A 19,576-nucleotide genomic window follows, 5' to 3' on the forward strand; every position below is an offset into this window, starting at 1 on the left:
AAAAAGACTCCATTATTGCCAGGCACTATTTTTCAGTTCATTTGCATCACGCATACAGCTGATAGACTATGTCACAAAATAAAACAATCTGTAATGTTTGGTCAAAATTTATTGGCTTAACAGGGCAGTTGGGACAAGAAGTTAAAAATCTCATCAATCCGCAAGACTTGATGAGCCTTGCACAAATAAATTGATATCATAGTGACAGCAAACAACAATAGTTATGTCAAATATTTAGATAAGTGCAAAGTGCTTGATGACAGACACCATATTTGTGAGCTGTGTAGCCATAGTTAAAAACAATACAAGTGTGAGTGAGTCTAAAAATAGCTCCATAATTGGAGCACTTTTTGGCACATTTGTCTAAAAAACAAAAAAAAATAAACAAAACATGTCAGAACTTGAGCAGCAACTGGCGAGTGTCCTTTCACAGCCAATCAGCTGCATCACATGTCGCTAGGCGAGTTTCTGTTCTTGCAAAAATAAACCATACGTGATCAATTTGTTTCTGACCAATCACCCCCCCACCCCAATTCAAAAAGATCCAGGCGTCCTCATTTGCCCTTCTTCTTCTTCATGGTGGTGCGCAGTGGAAGAGCGCCCTCTGCCCAAGAGTCTGGGTACTGCATCATCTTCTGCCACAGACTGACTTCTTCTCCAACTGAATCCATCGCCACGTCCTCGTTTCCCATTGTGACAGTGCCTAAAACGGGGAACGCATTGTGCATTTGAAGACGATTCTCAAATTTCACACAAATTTTCATAAGTTTGACAATAAACCTCAACTGGGAGAGACATTTAAATCTTTTAAAACCCTATAATGCCTGACTCAAGAAAAAATGCACAGAAAATTAGGATTTTTGGAATCCAAAACCTTTATTTGACTCTTTAACAAAAACAACAAAAAACCAAAAACAAACAAACAAACTCTGTATACATGTTTTTCAATTTGTATCATAAATGTTACCGCAAGCATAAGTGCCGGTCTGGCAAAACAAAAAAACAAACAAACAAACAAACAAAACAAAACAGCCTTTTCAGCCTAACAAAGATTTTTAAGAAAATCTCACTGGAAAATCGAAAAAAAAAATCATCATAATTTTCATCACTTTGATTCAGCAAATTTGTAACTATTTGAAGCAGGCTATCTTGGATTGTTCCGTGTATGGTGTCCTAGTTGTTGTAGTGAAAGATGTGTCCACCAGGGGATGGAAGAGAAGTAGCAGATTATACACAAGAGCTTTTGTTTTTTTTTTACACTATCAAATTTGATGCATTTGGAAATAAGTTAAGTGCATTTCATAATTGTGCAAAAAACAAAAAAAACCAAGGCAAAACCAAAAAAGCTTGCAAGTAACTTAGCCACGATATTCCAATTTTTGGAGATGCACCTGCAAAAGCGCCCAGTTGGATTTGCAGCCAGCATTTTACCTTCGCCGGAGCTGAGACGAACCCCTCCGAGGAATTGGTTGCTCAACATGGGCTCTCGGTCCCACACGGTCAGTTCCAGACACATGGTCCTCAGCTGCTCCAGCGCCAGCTCCTTGTACACAAACGTGTGGCCGTAGTGCGGGTTCAGGTTCTTCTTCACGATGGGCGTCTTTCTCTTGGTGGTCTTGGACTTGGATGGGAACAAATACCTGCGAAAGCGCAGCGAAAAAGGCTCTTTTCTATCACCCGAACGCCTCGGAGCTTCGTTTCCGTCTCACCCTTTCACAAAGCTATCAGACGTGCCTCCTGCTCCCTTCATGGCCATCAAATTCTTTGCCTCCTTAATCAGGACGTGGAGCTCCCCACCTTCCACCTCCACCACCTTTTTGCCTGGAGGGAGGGGAAAGAAACATTTTTGAGCTCAGGATAAATCAGCTCTCCTCGTTCAGTAGGTTCACCTTTGAATTTCTGCACTCGAGGGCCTTTGGGTGTGACAAACTTCAAGGAGATCACCAGCTCTCCTTTGAATTGCGTGAAAGCGGACGCTGGGATGCAGCACGGCGCCTCAAAATTGGAGAACGTTACACGGATTACGCTCAGTTCCTCATACCGTGATGAAGGCAGATTTTCAAACATTTTTTACTTTTGTCATGAGGGCCATGCATTCCTCCTGCGGGGAGTCCAGGTCGTAGCAGTCCAGCGCCATCTCCACCTCTCCGAGGAAAGGGTTGCTCCCGAGGTGGCCGTGATGCCACACCGAGATCAGCATGCTTCGAGTTAACAGCTGATTGCGGCGAATGGAGTACTAATGGGGAAGGAGACAAGAAAAAAAAAAAAGGGACACAAGATAGAAAAGTGACTTTTAAACAGTTTGTGTGAAATCAAAAACAAGTCAGTCTTCCACTAACTACCCTTTTCTGAAAATGCATCTGTCAGCAAACCATTCTGAAGTTTGCCATATTGTGACATAACAGTGGGGCTTATTTACCTCACACTGCCTTGACACCGAGTTTCTTCAACTTTTTCTTTTTTAAAAACGAAAACTAACCTACTACATTTTACGTTCAAAACCAACAACCTATAATGATTGCGAAAATGTTCCTTGTTTCAGTCTTTGGTAATTGAATGCATGAACCTTTGGGGTTGATTTCAAATATGATTTTAAGTATATTAGATATAGTTGGTTGTTAGGTGAAGTGAACAGTCGGGTATTTGTGCTTGTCCATGTGCCACATACACACTCGTGATGATGAAGTCCTGCCTCACCAGTGAAAATGCTTTTGTCAACAATACAAATTTTAAATAGTCCATACACTTCAAAGACACAAATTTATTCACACTTTTAACTTATTCAAACCCCCAAACATTTAAAAACAATTTTTTTTTAATACTTTGTCCTTCACTACAAAAAAACGTATAAATACGTTTTTTTGTTTTTTTTTAAATTAATGCAAGAGCATAATGAAGGCTTTGATGCAGCTTCTGACGATGGTGTGGCTTAAAGCAATGGTAGTTATTACAGAAAAAAACAACAACCAGTTGGTGGCAGCAGAGTATAAGAGATCAGCCACAGCCATGTTGCAACAAGCTCTTTTTGACTGTTTTTTTACCAGGACTGTGAATATTGATGAAACGTAGCTATATTCTAATGCTAATTGCTGCAAAACCGAAACAGACACAAATATACTTTTTCTTCCCGATGAAAGGAAGAGACTCTAATCTTTTATTTTGGTATGTTCCATGTTTTTATAGCAATAGAAAATATTCTGTTGGCCTTGCAAAAATCTGTCAAAATCCAGCTTCAGTGAAAATGGATGGGAGTGAATGAGTTGTAAACATATTTAAACACAAAAGAAAAATTGCAGTCATAAGACGTACAAAAACCTCTCTACTTATTATTCTCAGAGTTCCGCGTGTGCCTATAAGAGGTGGGGCCTGGCATAGTTTTGACGAGTCTGAATGCAAGCACCTGCTCCTAAACCGTGGCCAACAGCAGGTGCTTACCGTCATAACAATCTTACGGAAATTCCCCTGCGAGGAATAGAGGCGGCGCCATGCCGCACCTAGCAAAAATCTGCACAAAGCAGGTTTCTACTTTGCTACCATCTTGTGGCAATTAAAGTAAAGAACAACTTTTATCAGGTGGCAACAAAACCGCTTTGGCCCTGAGCACAAAAACAGCAAATAGTAAAGTTTGTTCAGCAAATAATGGAAAAACATCCATGCATAGGCAACGTTAAGACTATGCGTGGTTGCACAGTCTTTTTCAGTTGTTGAGTTATGTGGGCCAATACAAATAAATTTTCCACTGCACTGTCAGGAATCGAGTCAACATTGACAAGCGCTACTGTAAATCAACAGTCAGTCATTCTATAAGCCTCCGTCGGTTTGTCGATAATGAGTTGCAGGCCCGCCAGGTAAAGCGTCAATAAAACCGAGAGACCAGGAAGCGTTGGTCTCAAGAAGATTACCTTGAATGTTTCTTTGTAGACTGGGTCGCAGGTGTGCCTCTTGATCGTAGTCTTCCTTTTGCTCTGACGAGATTTGTCGGGGAGGAGGTAACATTTGACGTAACTGAAAAAGTGAAGAAACAAACTCTGTTTTCTCCTTGCAAATCTCTCACACGACTGCAATCCTGCACGTGTTTGTTGACTTTGAATTTCCCGTGCGGCACACCTCGCGCACTCAAACAGAGCAAACACAGCCAGCGGCCACTCATCTCCGCACATTGTGTACGTAAAAGGGGAAAAAAGTAAAAAGAAAAGTGTACATTTTGCAGCCTTATCGAAATGTTTGCATGGTTGCACTCGTGGAACGAAATGACAACAAATGTCATATTTACGGGTTGGAAAAGTGCCGTAGGTTGTCGCCAAAGGCCAGCTTGCGGCACTCCTTGATGAAAACCTGCAGAGTCTGGTTGGGCTCGTCGTAGAACATGGAGAAGACCACCTCCCCTCTCACGTCCACACTGTAACTGTCTCCAGAGTCACTGTAAATGCTCATCATGCTCACGCTCTGGGGAGAATAAGATTCAGTTAGGAAATTCCTGTTCAAGATTTTCATGTCTGCAGACTACAATAAACCCGCCCACTGCTCATGGGAGATGCGGACTGAGAGCCCTGCTGTGATTAGCAAGAAGCCTTAACTAAAACTTAACCACGCTCGTAAGTCAAGACAGTCATGGCTTATATCTTTAAAAAAAGGTGGTCAAGCACAATTGTACTTCCTTGGCACCAGTTACTACTTCCCTATTAGCCAGAATTTTGGCACCATCTTAGAGAATCGGAGCAAAAGCACAAAGACTCACTTTACATAGCAGAACGGATCAGACGATGCTTACATTAAAATATGAAAAAAAAAAATACCATTGAAGTTGCAGAACTTGCCATGGAACTTCTATGAGAGTTAACCAAGCTGTCAATGTCCTCCTCGTCATCGTCCTATCAAAGTATAAATCGACAACCACATCACTACTACACACAGTGACGTTCATTCTCTAATAAGGCGCATGATAATACATGTTTTTATTTTACATGTAAAGATTGCGTAACGGCAATACTCACTTGCATGTCTAAATCTGGCACCGATTGGCTCCTGCTTCCCATCGGCACCGTCAACGTGTCCCGATTCTCGTGCAAATCTTGCGTTGACAGGCGTTCTGTCGTGACTGTGCAGAGATCGTTACTCATTATCCATCTTACTATGAGGGGGAAAAACTGACAACGAGACGCTTACCAGGAGGATTTTGAGTACGAGTGACGCTCTTCTTGAAAAGTTTCTGAACATCCAAGTCAGGGCTGGGAGATTCTTGCTGTGTTTCTGGGACCTACAGCAGCATAGAAAGGCAAACAAAAACAAAAAAGGAAAATTACCTGCTCATTAACATAACAAAAGTTGCCAACGCAAACACACGTAACATGGCATCGGTGATAGAAACCATCAGAACAAAGAGTGTGCCAAGTGTACTGTATTTTTAACCATGAGGTACGTTGTTTAAAGCATAGATAACAGATGTTATTAAAACACCTGGGAACTGTTTTATGTTGTGAGAAGGTACATGAAACGTCCGACTTACTTGCACGTCCAAACTTTGTACAAAGGGGATATATACGTCCTGTATGACCTCATACGTTCCCGCTTGATCACAAACATCCAGCTCATATTTGACACATTCTGTAATAAACATGAAACCACGTTCGCTCTGCAGTGAGGGTGGGGGGAAACAATTGCAGGACAACAGGAAGCATACCAGGAGGATTCTCAATGTTTTGGACGCTCTCCTTGAAGAGTTTGTCACCATCAAACTCTGGACTTGAACTTGCCTGCGTCATTTCTGGGATCTAATAAGGACACGCACGGCCAATCATGTTCAAGAAAGAGTAGATGGAGAAATCTGAGACAGAAGTAGACCAACTTTCTCCTTATTACCAAAAGAGTGAGAGCCTAAACATATTTGCTAGCTCGGTTTCAAAACGGTATTAAGGTCAACACCAATGAATGCATCGGTGAAAATAAAACAACCGTTTCTTACATTCACTTCAAGGAGACATTTAGAAAAAAAAAAAAAAAAAAGGAGCACCAAAAAATGGACAACAGATCTCTCATTGTTGTATGCATCAATAGCTACTTTGAGAAGAATACAGTCATGGAAAATGTCATCAAATAGATCACCTAATCGAGACAATTTGAAGCTTTTCATGGTCAATCCATGACAGCAATTTAACACCAATTAAGCACATTGCTGATCTACTTACTTGCGTGTTCAAACCTTGCAGAAATTGTCTCGGGGCAGGCACTGGGATCGCATTAGATTCATCTGGCTCAGATTTGACACATTCTGTCATGAACACGAGTTACAATCAAATTGTCTTTTGCTTCGTGAGGGAAAACTATCGCAACAATATTGGGCTTACCAGGAGGATTCTCTTGGTATTTACCACTCTTCTTGAAGAGGTTCTCAATGTGCTTAACACTCTTCTTGAAGAGGTTCGCAATATCAAACTCTGTGTTTGGACTCTCTTGCTTTATTTCTGCGACCTATAAGGAGTCGGCACATGGCTAATCACACCAAAGAGGAGTCGATGGATTATTGCAGTGTTTCCCAATTAAGGATTAATGCTTCGATGGAAGAGCCTGCCCCTAAAAACAAGACGTACTTACTTCCGTGTCAAAACCTTGTTCAAATTGGCTGTTTATGTCCACCAGGGTCTCATATGTGTGCGATTCATCATTAACATCCAGCCCACCATTGTCATGCTCTGTAATTAATATGATGGAGTTATAACGAAAATCTCTCTTGATTGAGGAAAAACAATAGCAGGACAAAATGGACTAACCAGGAGTATTCTCAATGTTGACGTTCTTCTGGTAGAGATTGTCAACATCAAACTCATGGCTTGGAATGGCCTGCTTAATTTCTGGGACCTTCAGTGTAAGGATAAAATGCTAGTCAAGTTTGAAGAGAAGTAAATGTGGAAAGCAAGAGAGAAATAACCTCAAGTCTACTTTGACAGCACCTTAACAACAACAATAGCGCCTGATGAACGAAGAGTACGAGACAACCATTATTTCCGCCGTCAACGCACAAACAACACGGCATTGCGTAAACCGGACTGTTGCGTTGAAAAACACTGGCTCAGCTGGTTTTCTACTTCAGTGTAAAAATATGCCTCATTGAATGCATCAGAAAGAACAAGAGTACTTCTTAACATTCAAGAAGAGATTGAGGGCTGCACAAGAATGGACAACAGCAGCAAAGTGGAAGAACCACTGACCAGTCACAAAAACAGAGCACCCCTAGTATCTGCTTTTACCAATGGAAAAAGAGAGTACAGCTCACCAAACTTGTCACCCAAGATGAACTCATGAATCAAATAAAATAGAGCACTTGAAACTTTCAACAGTCAATTAATGAGAGGAATTTAATACCTGAATGAAGGAAATTACTGATCTACTTACTTGCACATCCAAACTTGGTACAAATTGTCCCTTGACAGCCACTGGAACTTCATTCGACTCGGGTTGATCAAACATATCCAGCCCATGTTTGACACATTCTGTCATGAACATGAGTTACAACCAAGTTCTTCCTTCGCTGTTGGAAAAGACTATCAGGACAACGTGAGGCTTACCAGGAGGATTCTCAATGTGTTTTACACTCTTCGTGGAGAGGCTCTCAACATCAAATTCTGGCTTTTGCTTTATTTCTGGGACCTAGAAGGACAAACGGCTAATCATGTTCAAAGAGGAGTAGATGGAATAGTGAAGCGCTGCCTCCTCCAAGAAAATCATCAAACTGTCTTTATGGGCTCTAGCTTGTCCCCCCACAAATTCTACGATCTTCATTGTAATGACTCACAATTGGAACAGCAGTGGTGACGTGGCAGCCACTCACATGAGAAACAGTTGTCCCTCGAACTTACTTGCATTTCCAAACTTTGGAAAAATTGTCTCTTGACATCCACTGGCACCTCATACGAGTCAGGTTGATCACTAACATCCAGCCCATATTTGTCACATTCTGTAACAAACATAAGTTACAACCAAATTCGCTCTGCATTGTGGGGAAAAAACAAACAAACACTGCATGACGATCAAAAGCATACCAGGAGGTTTCTCCAAAAGTATTTCACTCTTCTTGAAGAGTTTCTCAACATCAAACTGCGGGCTTGGACTGGCCTGTATTATTTCTGGGATCTAAAAGGACAAATGGCTAATCATGTTCAAAGAGGAGTAGATGGAGACGTTTGCTTGCTTTTTTTTTTTGCCCTCTGTTCTACTTTAATGGAATCAAAAGTTGCTCACTTGCATGAGAAAGAGCCAGCGCCCAAAAGTGGAACTTGACTTACTTGTGTATCCAAACCTGGGACAAATTGGCTCTTCAAGTCCAACAGGGTCTCATATAAGTGAGATTGATCACAAACATCCATCCCAATATTGACATACTCTGGAATGAACATGATGAGATATAATATGACCAAATTCTTTCGGTTTTGAGGGAGAGCGAGCAGCACACAAAAAAACAAAAAACAGACTAACCAGGACGATTCTCATCGTTTTTGACGCTCTTCTTGAAGAGTTCGTCAACATGATCAAACTCTGGCTTTGGAATGTCCTGCTTTATTTCTGGGAGCTAAAGTACAAAGGGAAAAAAATGCTAATCATGTTCAAATAGTAGTAGATAAAGAAATCTGAGGCAGAAATAAAACCTGACGGCATCATAATGGTGTTAGTAGCTCATCATGAACAGAGTAAGAGGAAAGCATCATTCCCAGCTCCATCGTCAACACACAACATGGCATTGGGTAAACCTGGCACACCCCACCCACTATTTAATACTGGCTCAGCACAGTTGCACTTGTCTAACTTTGAAATTAACTGTTTTTTCAACTCCAAAATAATACCAGTAAAAGCTGCAAAAAACATTGAATGCATCGGTCCGAATAAGACGAGTGTTTCTTGCATTCACTTCTCAAGGAGACACATTTAGTCAAGAGGAGAAAACAATCCAGACCACCCAGATGATATCAGCTAATAAGCATACCTGGAAGCCCCACTGACTAAGTACAAGAAACACAAAAGCGTCAACAGCATGGCGATCTACTTTGAGCAGAACAAGTATCCATGCAGTGGAACAGATGTCAACAAAAGTGTCACCTAAGACGTTCCTTTGAGTTCAAATTATTTTTTTTTTAATTTGAAGATTTTACTAGACAATCCAACAGATGAAGTCAACACTAATGAAGTGCATTACTGTTCTACTTACATGTGTGTCCAAAGTTTGGACAAATTGTCCCTGGGTGTTCGTTGGGATCTCACACGTGTTGGCTTGACGTGGATCATACAAATCCAGCCCATATTTGTCGCATTCTGTCATGAACATAAGTTAAAACCAAATTCTTTCTGTATTGTGGTATAACAATATTAGGACAAATTGGGCTTACCAGGAGGATTCTCAATGTGTTTTACACTTTTCTTGAAGTCTTTCTCAACATCAAACTCAAGATTTAGACTGGCCTGCTTTATTTCTGTGACCTACAAAGGACAAACAGCTATTCCTGTTTAAAAGAGGAGTAGATACTCCCCCCACTCTAAATACTGGTATTGTCATGGTAACAAAAGCAGGACTTGTCATTGGCCCAGTAGTATATGGAGGTGGGATATACAAATGCTCACTTGATTGAGAAAATAAGTCGCCCCTAAAAATAAATCGGGGGATTTCAGCTTGACAAAAGATACGGCATGAAAACTAGATTTTTTTGATAAAAGCATGTGACAAGACAGTTCCCAAGTGTTTTAATGACACGTTTCATATTGTAAAAAAAACACACAATTAAATAAAGAAATAAATATTGTACTTACATGAGTGTCCAAACCTTGTACAAATTGTCTGTTAACTTCCCCAGCGACGGCATACAAGTGAGATTGCCCATCGCTGACACCGTCTGTAACGAAGAATACGATGGGTTAAAAACAAAATTCTTTGTGTTGTGGGAAAACGATAAGAGACCAACCTGGAGAAATCTGAACGTGTTTGACGCTTTTCTTGAAGAGTTTGTCAGCATCAAACTCTGGGCTTGGAATGGCTTGCTTTATTTCTGGGCTCTATCAGGACAGAACAGCTAAATTGAATTAAAGTGAGAAATGTGAGAGAAATATAAACACGACAGCACACTTACAGCATCAGCTTGTGAGCTATAACTGTGAACGCTGACAGCATCTGGTTGGAGAGTCACACTGGAAGCATTGGACTGGTTGGAATTAGGTGGGAGAAGCGCTCTTCTGGACAACATCATAATCCGTATCAATTGGAAATGCATCCAAATACACGACATAAAACATCAGCACTACTAGAGAGTTTATTACCTGGGCAGGTCAGGGGTTACGCGACCAGACTCGGTGCCCCTTTTGCTGCTCGTGACATCTGCCGACTCGGTGTCACTTGGTGATGGCTTTAACAGGCCGTCAATCCCTTTTCTTTCAGAAGACGCCGTTGACGCCACAGACCCCGAGTACTCACTGGGAGGACCTTGATAGAAAAAGTCATCCTCTTTCGTTTCAAAAGACGCCGTCGAGTCCGAGTTCTCACTGGAGGGACTACAAGAGAAACATTGGAATAATCTTTTACAATTGTAACAGTCCATTGTACTATACATTACTTGAAAAAATAGATATTGGTGAACTTTCACATTGCTCCTACACATTTAGAATTTCACACTTTTTCCACACTTTGATTTTCAGGCGTTTCTGTGAAAAAGAATTCACATAATTTGTGACGTCAGCGTAAATAGACTTGGATGATTCTCATTATGCCAATATATTGTGTTTATAGTACTGACATTTAATCTTAAAGCTCATTATCCTCTTTTTGTGCTTGGTGTATGTAAAGTAGGAAGTGGTTTTGCACCCTTTGCTGGTGGCGTTGACTTTCTGTCTGGGAACAGGAACAGGCGGACCTCGGCTTGATTCCGAATTTTTCAGTAGAACATCTCCCATTGTCACGTACTTTTTCACTTAAAAGACAGACAAAGAGTCAGTGAATCACACGCTGCGCTATTTCCTCTTTCACTGTTTGACTCGGACAGTATTCCAGTCACTGTTGACATTCCTTGTTAAACAGTCGGAACCCGCTTCCTCTTCCTGCACTCACCCATGGGCCTCTTTTTGAGGCTGCTTCTCACAAGCTCGTGGCCAGGCATGCTGGAGAATCGGTTGACCCTCAGATTGTAGAACCAGTCGCCTGTACTCTTTCTTAGGTCACTATAAGACAAGTAATACCTTTGTTAACACATTAATTGCCAGACCAGCAAAAAAAATGCACAATTTGACGTCTTTTTCCGTCAATGGCAGTGAATGAGTTAAGGATCATCAATTTAAGACTAAAATATTTGTAAAGGGGTGGGGACGTAATCAAAACATTCCCTTACGACTCTTTGGCACACACGCTGCACAGCCAGGATCCGTCGGGGAGCCTGGCCCTGCATTTGCCGCATACGAGGTGATGGCAGCGCTGACAATGGTTGGAAGTGAATAGCAGCACACTCAGAGAGGCATGGCATCGGGCGCAACTCCGCTGACTGTATCTCCTGCTGCCACGCTTGGCCCCTTTCCTCTTAATTTCTAGTAACTCTGCCTTCAGCTTCCTGCGACACAAGAAGGGGCAAACAACATGCAATCAGGCTGAAAGTATTTTAGGGCAGAAAAAAAATCAATCAATGGCAAACCATTAACAGAAGTACGATATGTTGAAAATGGCTGCTTATCACTATGTACAAAACATAACACACCACAACACATTTTTTTTTTTAAATTTAATATTGTGCATCATGTCCTGCAGTGTTAGCTTAAGACATAGGATTTTTGAAATCTTAAAAGATTGTTTATCTGTTAGACAACACACATTTAAAACAAAAACAAACAAACATTTAATAGCTGTGGTTACATTGTGTGTGGCATGCTCCAATGATGTCAACAATTCATTCCAAATTACAAATGAAGATTCCAGAAAGAGGCAAAAATGTCACGATATCTTAAAAAAAAAGAAAAAAAAAAAGAAGATGAACAGACGCTCCCGGGTATGCGTTGATATGTGAGTGAAGCTTCTGCATTATTGAAATAAAATCATCTGTATCATTTTAATGGGTAATGTTAGTAGGAGCGTTTGAAATACAGTGTAACCATAATTTGCAGTATATTGACCATTTAAGCTCTTACAGGCAATTTGAAGTATTTTTAGAAGGTGTCAATCACTTTTTTTTTTTTTTTTGCGCTATTCGTGGCAGGGCTCAGACACTATACCGTGAGAACGCGGGATTTTCTCCACGCGGTCTCCACTTTGCTGCAGCAGTCCATTTTTATTTCCACCCTTAGTCTCCTCTCAAATATAAATTTGTGTCCTTATTACATCTAACAGAAAATACAGCATATTCTCATTCCCCTCTATTGTTTGTTGTATCTTGTTCAGACCTACATATCCAACGCATGTGTTATCGTCACAGTTTCCGCTGTACTGACTTTAGTGGAAAAAACGGACTGCCCTGAAGTGACACGCCGGAACTCGACAATGTGGAAACGTGTGATAAGCAAAACTCGTTACCGAATGCGCTGCTCCTCGGCCTGCCTGAGTTCCTCGTCCCGCCGCAGCACCTCCAGGATCAAATCCCGCTCGGTGTCGGCGAGGAAGTCCAGATCAATATTGTCAATTGGCTGAGGCATGGTGACAGTTGGTGGCTCAAACAAATCCAGGTGAGTTACATCCAGTCAGCCTGATACTGAAAAAGCAATTAGAGGAAACTAAATCTACAAACGCATTATTTACTGGGCAGTTGTGCAAGTGGTACAGAAAATAAATGCAAGTTTTCTAACCAGGCCTTCTAGCCTAAACACCATCATAAGCACTGATATTCACAAGCTACTTTCCAATATTTGTTCCTTCAAATTGTACTAAATTTATTCCCAGCAGTGTTTTCTCTTCAGTTTGTAGCGTTTCTCTTGGCTTCCCTGCTCCAATGTGTGTTTGTAGATGTTAGATTTTTTTTTTTTCCCCCTGATCAGATTTCAGCTGCTGTTGCCAGTCAATCTAATCTGCCCAGGGCCTTCATAATCAGGAATGCCAGGCATCTATTATAACTTCAACTACTGTACAATAGCAATGTTACTATGTGTTTAACCAATCTGATTTCAAATTCAACCTCACGAGTCCAGAGTACTGGCCTACAATTACTAAAGCGGTTTTCTGTCCTCTGGGTGGTCAGAACATCTGTCACAATCTGCACACATGAATGCATTTAATAACAAACATCCCTGGTGGGTATGATGATTGCATGTCGTTCCAATGGGTTTTTGTACCACATTGATGGTTTCTTTAATTTGATGAGGCAGTGTTGATATTAAGAGGTGGGTGATGATAGGTATGAACCCACTTAAGGCCCAGGTACCAAATGCAGTGCCTGTCACTGAGAGAAATATGGACAAAAATACAAATAGGTCCTTTAGTGTTGTGTAATCATTTGAATAATCGCTGCTCTAGGTATTCATCACACCCAATAAATTCTGACAGTCTAACCACAACACTTCTGACAATGAGAAGCGTCTTCTGAGTGTCATGTGACCAGGATTCAGGAAGCAACCGGGGCAGCATTCTGGCTTAACTAGCTTTACTTAAAATGACAAATGATTAAAAGGAAGTAACGCAGGATGCAATACTTTGAGGCCTCTGTGCTGCTGAAAGGTTGTTTGGCATACAGCAAGCAAAAATAACATCAACTTGGCCTACAGTCTGTTCCCACCCTCTAAAGATACAGAGATCAGCAGCCATGTAAAACAAACATCAACCTTTCAGTCTGAAAGGGCATGGATCATTTTAATTGCCTCAAAATGAGCTACTTTTACAAGGCATGTGTAAAATTGTTTGAAGGTATAGAGAAAGGCAAAGTGAACATCAGGTAGAAAAATACCTGCAAGCTACTTGTCAACCCAGAAAAGAGGGAGGGAGGGAAAAGCGCATGCGCAGTTGCGTAGCTTCCAATATGTCCTGTAGACTGAACAAACAAGATTGCTTTTATATCCCTTCAAATAGGAATATCGTTGTTTTAAAGATGTGAGAAACATGCAACATTTAACAGACAGATCAAAAGAAAGACTTGGCTGATAATTGTGTCAAAAGTAATTAAAAAAAAAAAAAATAGCCACTGATGCTAAACACAAGACTCCGAAATTGACACGTTATCCAAACTAGCCACATTCAAGTTACTCTCAACATTTGGTAATTAAAATGGAATTTATAAAGAAAAAGACGTGTTTGTTCAAAGTTTAAAATACCGTAGAACTGGTTTCACGTAATCACATACACCTGTTGCTGAAAAGTCAAGTTTACGTCATCAAGGTTTACAAAGACGAATTGTATTTCTCGAAAGAAAATTCATGAAATAAAAAAAAAAACATTACCATGTGCGAATTTTAAAGCTCTGGGCTCCTTCGACTAGCGTAGGTTCATAATAGGCTTCGCCTTCCTCCAACTCCACTGAGAAGAACCGCAGAGCAAGCGTGCTGCTTAGCAAGTGAACACAAACAGGAAAAGATTGGACACCTCTGCAAGCGTTTCCACTGCACGTTCAGTCCACTGGCAACAGGAAGCAGTGTGGTGACTTATGCATTAGTGGCTCGCAAACCTTTTACATGTTGCCCACAGCCTCAATCAATCAATCAATCAATCAATCAATACATACATAAATAAACAAATACATAAATAAATAAATAACCAGCAATGTTAAAATGCAATACTTTTAATCTTTAAGGTGTTTATCAAAAACGTGACTCGTGTTTTTTTTTCCCTTCATAGAAAGTATAGCATACCACTATAGCATATATCCAGTTTTATTCTGGGCTTATGTATAAGAAAATAAAAAATCAACGCCAATTGTTGCAATTCCATGCAATCTTGTCAACCGTGGCGTGTGGTGCCTACGAGATGTCAGCATTCAACCTGGACTTAAAAAAAAAAAAAAAAGTACATATAATATTGTTGTGATTTTACTGTCAATCACACTCCCCATCATCAATGGAATCATCAAAACATCCATCAACAACAAAATCTGATTAGCCACTGTCACTCTACCCTTGGCCCTTAAATTCATATGCACAGAACAACTCCTTCCTTCACATTGTATTTGTTCAAATTCTAACCCACCCAAGTACAACAAAATATTGATCTGAATAATTAAAGCAGTTGTACTTCGCAATAGGCACATTGTTGTTGAAATGATCTAATGCTTTTTTAAATACATTTGGTCACAGAAAATATATTACACTGATATTTTTACTCATGCATGGGGACCATTGCACACTCAACACAAGAAGGCCAGAGCCGAGATTTAAAGCCTGAACCTCTGAACTGTTAGGCCAAAATCATTTAATGCTGTTTCCCAATGCCATCATGAAAAAACAGAGCAAAGAAACACAGTCTGTTTTTGGAATCACTCCACACACCCAAGTACCGGTATGCAAACTGGGAAGCAACAAATAAAATGCCCCTTGTTGGATAAATAAAGTTGTCTGAATCTGAATCACAATCTATCCACCTTGAGATTAGTTGTAAAAATTAATCGACGACTAATTGATGAGAAATTAATCAACAACGATTTTGATAATCAATTTTCTGTAGTTCTTCTTTAGAAGCTAACTGATTATCTTTTGTCTTTAATCAAAGTAAGACATTTACAAAAAATCTGCTTTTACTTTGGAGAACAATGATCATTCGAGTAAATGAATCGGGTGCTCGGCACTCGTATCATCAGTTTACATTTGGTTTCCAATAATGCAGTCATTGAACTACCTCGAACCCAAGTAGCAGGATTTAGTGTTTATTATTTCCGTTCAGGTTGGTCTGCACTCCAAGTCCAGCACAACATGATGCATGCGGGGTGCATATGACTTCACATGCTCAATATGTTGGATGTTTGCACTCCACGTGGCAGCAGTGAGGTCCTTCAAAAGACATGCGATGCGATTGGCCGTGGCGTCAGCCCAGGCCCGCCACGCCTCTCTGGCCACTCTCTTCCCGGATACGCTGCAGTCCGTATCACCCACTGCGCGCGAGGCCACGGCGTTCGCTGATGTGACGTTCTGATGAATGTGCAGGACACCGCCGGTTGTTTTCTTCAGCAGGCGACAGGCGACTGGCCAGCCGTCCTCAGAGCTCGGAATGAGGCCCAAGTTCACCCGGTCTGCAACGTCACAAAGCTGGACCTGAGAGGGGAACAGAAATATTACAGTACTTTGAGCTTTGATTAAAAAAAATCCATCTATTTTATGTAGTGCTTGTCCTCTTTAGGGTCTTAGCCAATCACAGAGCACATACAATATCCCACATTTTATCTTTTCATAGTAGACTGAAGAAATGACACTTGGCTCCAACGAAATGTATGATAATATTATTATCCCTTTATAAATGATGCATTTAGGATAATAATGGCTTTTTTATTATTGTGCTTGTAGTTTCTGCATAATATTAAGAACAGTTTAAATCATTTACTTCTACAACTCCTCATCAACTTAATGCTACTGTATGTCTGGTCTGGTGATTGTTTATTGGGGCTGAAGAGCACACACAAAATGCATTACTTGTCTATTGTCCCCTGGGTGAACTGTGCAACGGTCGTGTACTCTGTTGGTCGCTAGGTTTTTACGCAGCGCCTCCACCGCATGTGGGTTCCACTCGCAGGCGTGGACATGTGCTGCACCCGCGTGGACCAGATACGGAAGTGTGAAGTATCCTATACCTAACAGCACAAAGCAGACAAGTCATGTAAATGCTGTATTTGTTGCTTTCTTGAAAGTGGTAGGCTGGTTACAAAAAAACTATGCTGAACAAAACCAGAAAAGTCAGTAAAGATGTCAACCGTGATTTGGTGTTTAATAGAAAATCAAACTATACAAACCACACATTTTCCTTACCCGCATATAAATCAACCACTGTCTCGCCCCTGCAGTCAAATCCAGCAACCCGGAGCTTCTCTGTTATATTTCCAGCAGAAAACATGCATTTGGTGACGTCAAACTCATACCTGCAATTTGACAGACATTTATGGTCATAGTCTCCTCATGTGTGCAAGTCAGAACGGCCATAATGTGTCCCTAATACATCACGCCTATGGCCAAATGTCGACATATCATATCTCATTAACTGGTGAAAATATAAGCACCAGCTAGGGTCGTCTATTTCCTGCGATGAGATCTCCAGCTTCCAACCTTTTACTGTGTCTTGGAGTTCATTTATTTTATTTATTTTTTTAAGCACATTTCACTATTTCTACAACTGCAGTTATCATAATGGCGTGATGGTGAGTACGATTTTGAATGCTTTCTTTTTACTTAATCCGTGTCTGTCATGAAATACGTTGAAGTGACCCACCTAAAGTCTGTAGTGCAAGCTGGTTGCAAGGCCCTGTTGATAAACAATGGCTGTCTCATTGTTCGTGATGGCAACAATATCCATCTTCATACTCGAAGACACATATATGACACTTGGGGGTGCTCTAAATGTTGTTTGAAGGATTATAATTATCAGAACATCTGTGCTAATGTTTGTTGGCCCATCTACAATGTTTTGCAATAAGCTAACTGACTTTCAAAATACATTTCCAATATGATTTCTAATCTGATTTCCAATGCTGCGCATTGTAAGACTCATACGACCCTGACCCCCATACAAAAATTCCACATTGCCGTCAATTTTCTGTGTCTAGGCTTTGAGGATACTCAATATATTTTATTATGGAGGTTTGTATTGAATGGCATTATTTTGTGAGGGTGTGCCTAATGTTCTGGGTAGCTACTGAGCGTACGTACGTACTGGAAAGGACACTCACGTAATGCCGTTGTCCACATGTTTGACCCAACTCTGCTCTCCCAGCAGCAGAGTCACTTGAGGAGATCGGAAGCCATCACTAGATATTCGATTCATCCTCGCCAGTCGTTTGGCTCCCAGGCATTTGGCCATGGCACGCCATAGCTGTTGATCTAAAATAAACAGAAGGGAGGGGAAAAAAAACAACAATAATCTAACTGGTGCTCACTATCAGCACCCTATAATTTGGCAACATTACCCATTTTCTTCCATACAGGCAGCAAGAAACAGTTGTGCCCCAGCAGGACTAAATCTCCATGCCGCTGGAAGCTGCGAGGCAGATCTTCCCTCACCTCTTTCGTCCAATTTTCTCCATGACATTCCAACAACTCCTGGAGGACATCTTCTAGCTTATCACACTTTCTCCTGCCTCTCTCCTTCTTGGACATCACAGAAGGCTGTGGACGATGTAAGGCAAAGTTGAAGCGGCGTTTTAATTTAATCAGTTGAATTAAATGAGTGTTCATTACCTTGCACCAAACAACTGTCACATCTTTGAAACAGGGTAGATCAAGATCATCTAGTTGCAGTAAGCATGAAGCTAAAATGGGCACAAGGACAGTCCCAGTATCCTCTTTCACGATACATAAACGTCGTTCCAGGAAATCTTTGGACTGGAGGTGTTCTCTGCGTACAATAGATTGAATGATTTGAAAATTAGCCAAAAACAGGGACAAAATACTTAAATTGATCACTCATGTCCTCACTAGTCATGCTAACCGCTAACAACTTCGAGCCGTTCTTTTGCTGTAGATTACCTTAATTTCTGTGCACGGTCATGAGACACACGGAGGCAAGGCACCCCTTCCATTTACAAGGAAAAAACAAAATACGGTACTGTGCATTTAGAGCGTTATTATTATTGTTATTTATTTTTTAATTTTTTAAAAGGCGACTAATAAATGTAAACACACGAAAAGCGGACAGATGGGACACACGGTGCTTGTTTCCAGCCGGACGGTTAAGAACGACGGAATTGTAAGCATTATACAAAACAACACTAATGTCAGTTCATTTTACGGTCAAATTAACGTGAAAATAATGTGCTTCTGGTCTATTTTAATTTACTATTGACCAAATTCTGATAAATTATTTTGCTAAAAAAAAGAGAAATGAAAAAAAAAAAAAAAAAAGAAGATGTAGTTTGAAATAGTTGCGCATGATTGCCGCTAGAGGTTGCAAAATAGCTCACTTGCTCTGTGGAGTGTGGAGCTCAGTGTTACTGAGTAATGTGTTCTATGCACCCCACTAGTCCAAAGATAGGATTCTGATTAAATACTATGTTATGAAATGTATGTTAAGCAGAAAAATTCACCTGTTTTTAACCCATGTCGGGGCCAGGGGGCTGCAATTTTCCTTGTACTGTCACTTGCTGTCCACTGAAAAGACATCACAGTGCTCAGGACTCATGCTGCATTCCATAAACGTTGGAAATGACAGTTTTATGACCGCTGACCAAGAAAAGCGCACTGGAACATCACTCAAACAGGAAGGTCGCCAAGTCGGAGAAAAGTAGGGTAACTATCGACCCCAACTTCACTGTGCTGATTCAATCGTCGACGTCACACAACAATGGCGACTCCCATTGAGACACAGGCCGTGAATGGCACACATAATTTACAAGATTCTAAAAGTATATGTATCTATTGTAATTTTTTATTATATTGATTTAGTTATTGCAAATAATTTCACGTAACACAACATGATTTGCGCACCCTGCATGAAATTTGGTGAAATGTA

At 40.7% G+C, this 19,576-nt stretch overlaps 2 protein-coding genes across 7 annotated transcripts; both read right to left on the minus strand.

Annotated features, from left to right (window-relative positions):
- Positions 1-91: 91 nt before the first annotated feature.
- sytl4 (synaptotagmin-like 4) lies at positions 92-14,564 on the minus strand. Of its 6 annotated transcripts, XM_077531839.1 has the most exons (34): positions 14,377-14,564; positions 13,887-13,970; positions 12,527-12,701; positions 11,358-11,573; positions 11,081-11,190; positions 10,838-10,943; positions 10,297-10,527; positions 10,110-10,212; positions 9,945-10,035; positions 9,793-9,875; positions 9,375-9,465; positions 9,197-9,300; positions 8,470-8,563; positions 8,280-8,377; positions 8,037-8,127; positions 7,854-7,951; positions 7,563-7,644; positions 7,390-7,487; positions 6,768-6,855; positions 6,592-6,689; positions 6,345-6,468; positions 6,186-6,268; positions 5,681-5,771; positions 5,507-5,604; positions 5,167-5,257; positions 4,995-5,098; positions 4,797-4,871; positions 4,274-4,446; positions 3,903-4,005; positions 2,075-2,236; positions 1,890-1,995; positions 1,710-1,821; positions 1,432-1,640; positions 92-703 (listed from the first exon to the last, which is right to left on the minus strand). In XM_077531839.1, the coding sequence occupies exons 3-34, from the start codon at positions 12,643-12,645 to the stop codon at positions 555-557; spliced, it is 3,681 nt and encodes a 1,226-aa protein (XP_077387965.1). In that variant the 5' UTR covers positions 12,646-12,701; positions 13,887-13,970; positions 14,377-14,564; the 3' UTR covers positions 92-554. The 6 variants fall into 6 exon arrangements, with proteins under 6 accessions (XP_077387965.1, XP_077387966.1, XP_077387967.1 ...); XM_077531840.1 differs by lacking the exon at positions 13,887-13,970 and having other exon boundaries at positions 10,110-10,209; XM_077531841.1 differs by lacking the exon at positions 13,887-13,970 and having other exon boundaries at positions 4,818-4,871.
- Positions 14,565-15,301: 737 nt separating this feature from the next.
- tyw2 (tRNA wybutosine-synthesizing protein 2) lies at positions 15,302-18,802 on the minus strand. Its single transcript, XM_077531975.1, has 7 exons — positions 18,595-18,802; positions 18,307-18,463; positions 18,036-18,234; positions 17,799-17,949; positions 16,885-16,994; positions 16,552-16,709; positions 15,302-16,176 (listed from the first exon to the last, which is right to left on the minus strand). The coding sequence occupies exons 1-7, from the start codon at positions 18,645-18,647 to the stop codon at positions 15,805-15,807; spliced, it is 1,200 nt and encodes a 399-aa protein (XP_077388101.1). The 5' UTR covers positions 18,648-18,802; the 3' UTR covers positions 15,302-15,804.
- Between the last annotated feature and the right edge of the window lie 774 nt (positions 18,803-19,576).

This window comes from Festucalex cinctus, chromosome 9 (genome assembly GCF_051991245.1).
Source record: "Festucalex cinctus isolate MCC-2025b chromosome 9, RoL_Fcin_1.0, whole genome shotgun sequence".
Classification (NCBI taxonomy): Eukaryota; Metazoa; Chordata; class Actinopteri; order Syngnathiformes; family Syngnathidae; genus Festucalex; species Festucalex cinctus.

Excerpts from the sequence above, each read along its gene's own strand:
- sytl4 (XM_077531838.1), bottom strand. The coding sequence starts at position 12,645 with ATGCCTCAGCCAATTGACAATATTGATCTGGACTTCCTCGCCGACACC. Across the intron at positions 5,258-5,506 it reads TACAAAGTTTGGACGTGCAA|GTCCCAGAAACACAGCAAGA; the intron begins GTAAGTCGGACG and ends ATGCTGCTGTAG. Across the intron at positions 5,099-5,166 it reads TCGTACTCAAAATCCTCCTG|TCACGACAGAACGCCTGTCA; the intron begins GTAAGCGTCTCG and ends ATCTCTGCACAG.
- tyw2 (XM_077531975.1), bottom strand. The coding sequence starts at position 18,647 with ATGGAAGGGGTGCCTTGCCTCCGTGTGTCTCATGACCGTGCACAGAAA. Across the intron at positions 17,950-18,035 it reads GCCTGTATGGAAGAAAATGG|ATCAACAGCTATGGCGTGCC; the intron begins GTAATGTTGCCA and ends TGTTTATTTTAG. Across the intron at positions 16,177-16,551 it reads ACCCAGGGGACAATAGACAA|GTCCAGCTTTGTGACGTTGC; the intron begins GTAATGCATTTT and ends TTCCCCTCTCAG.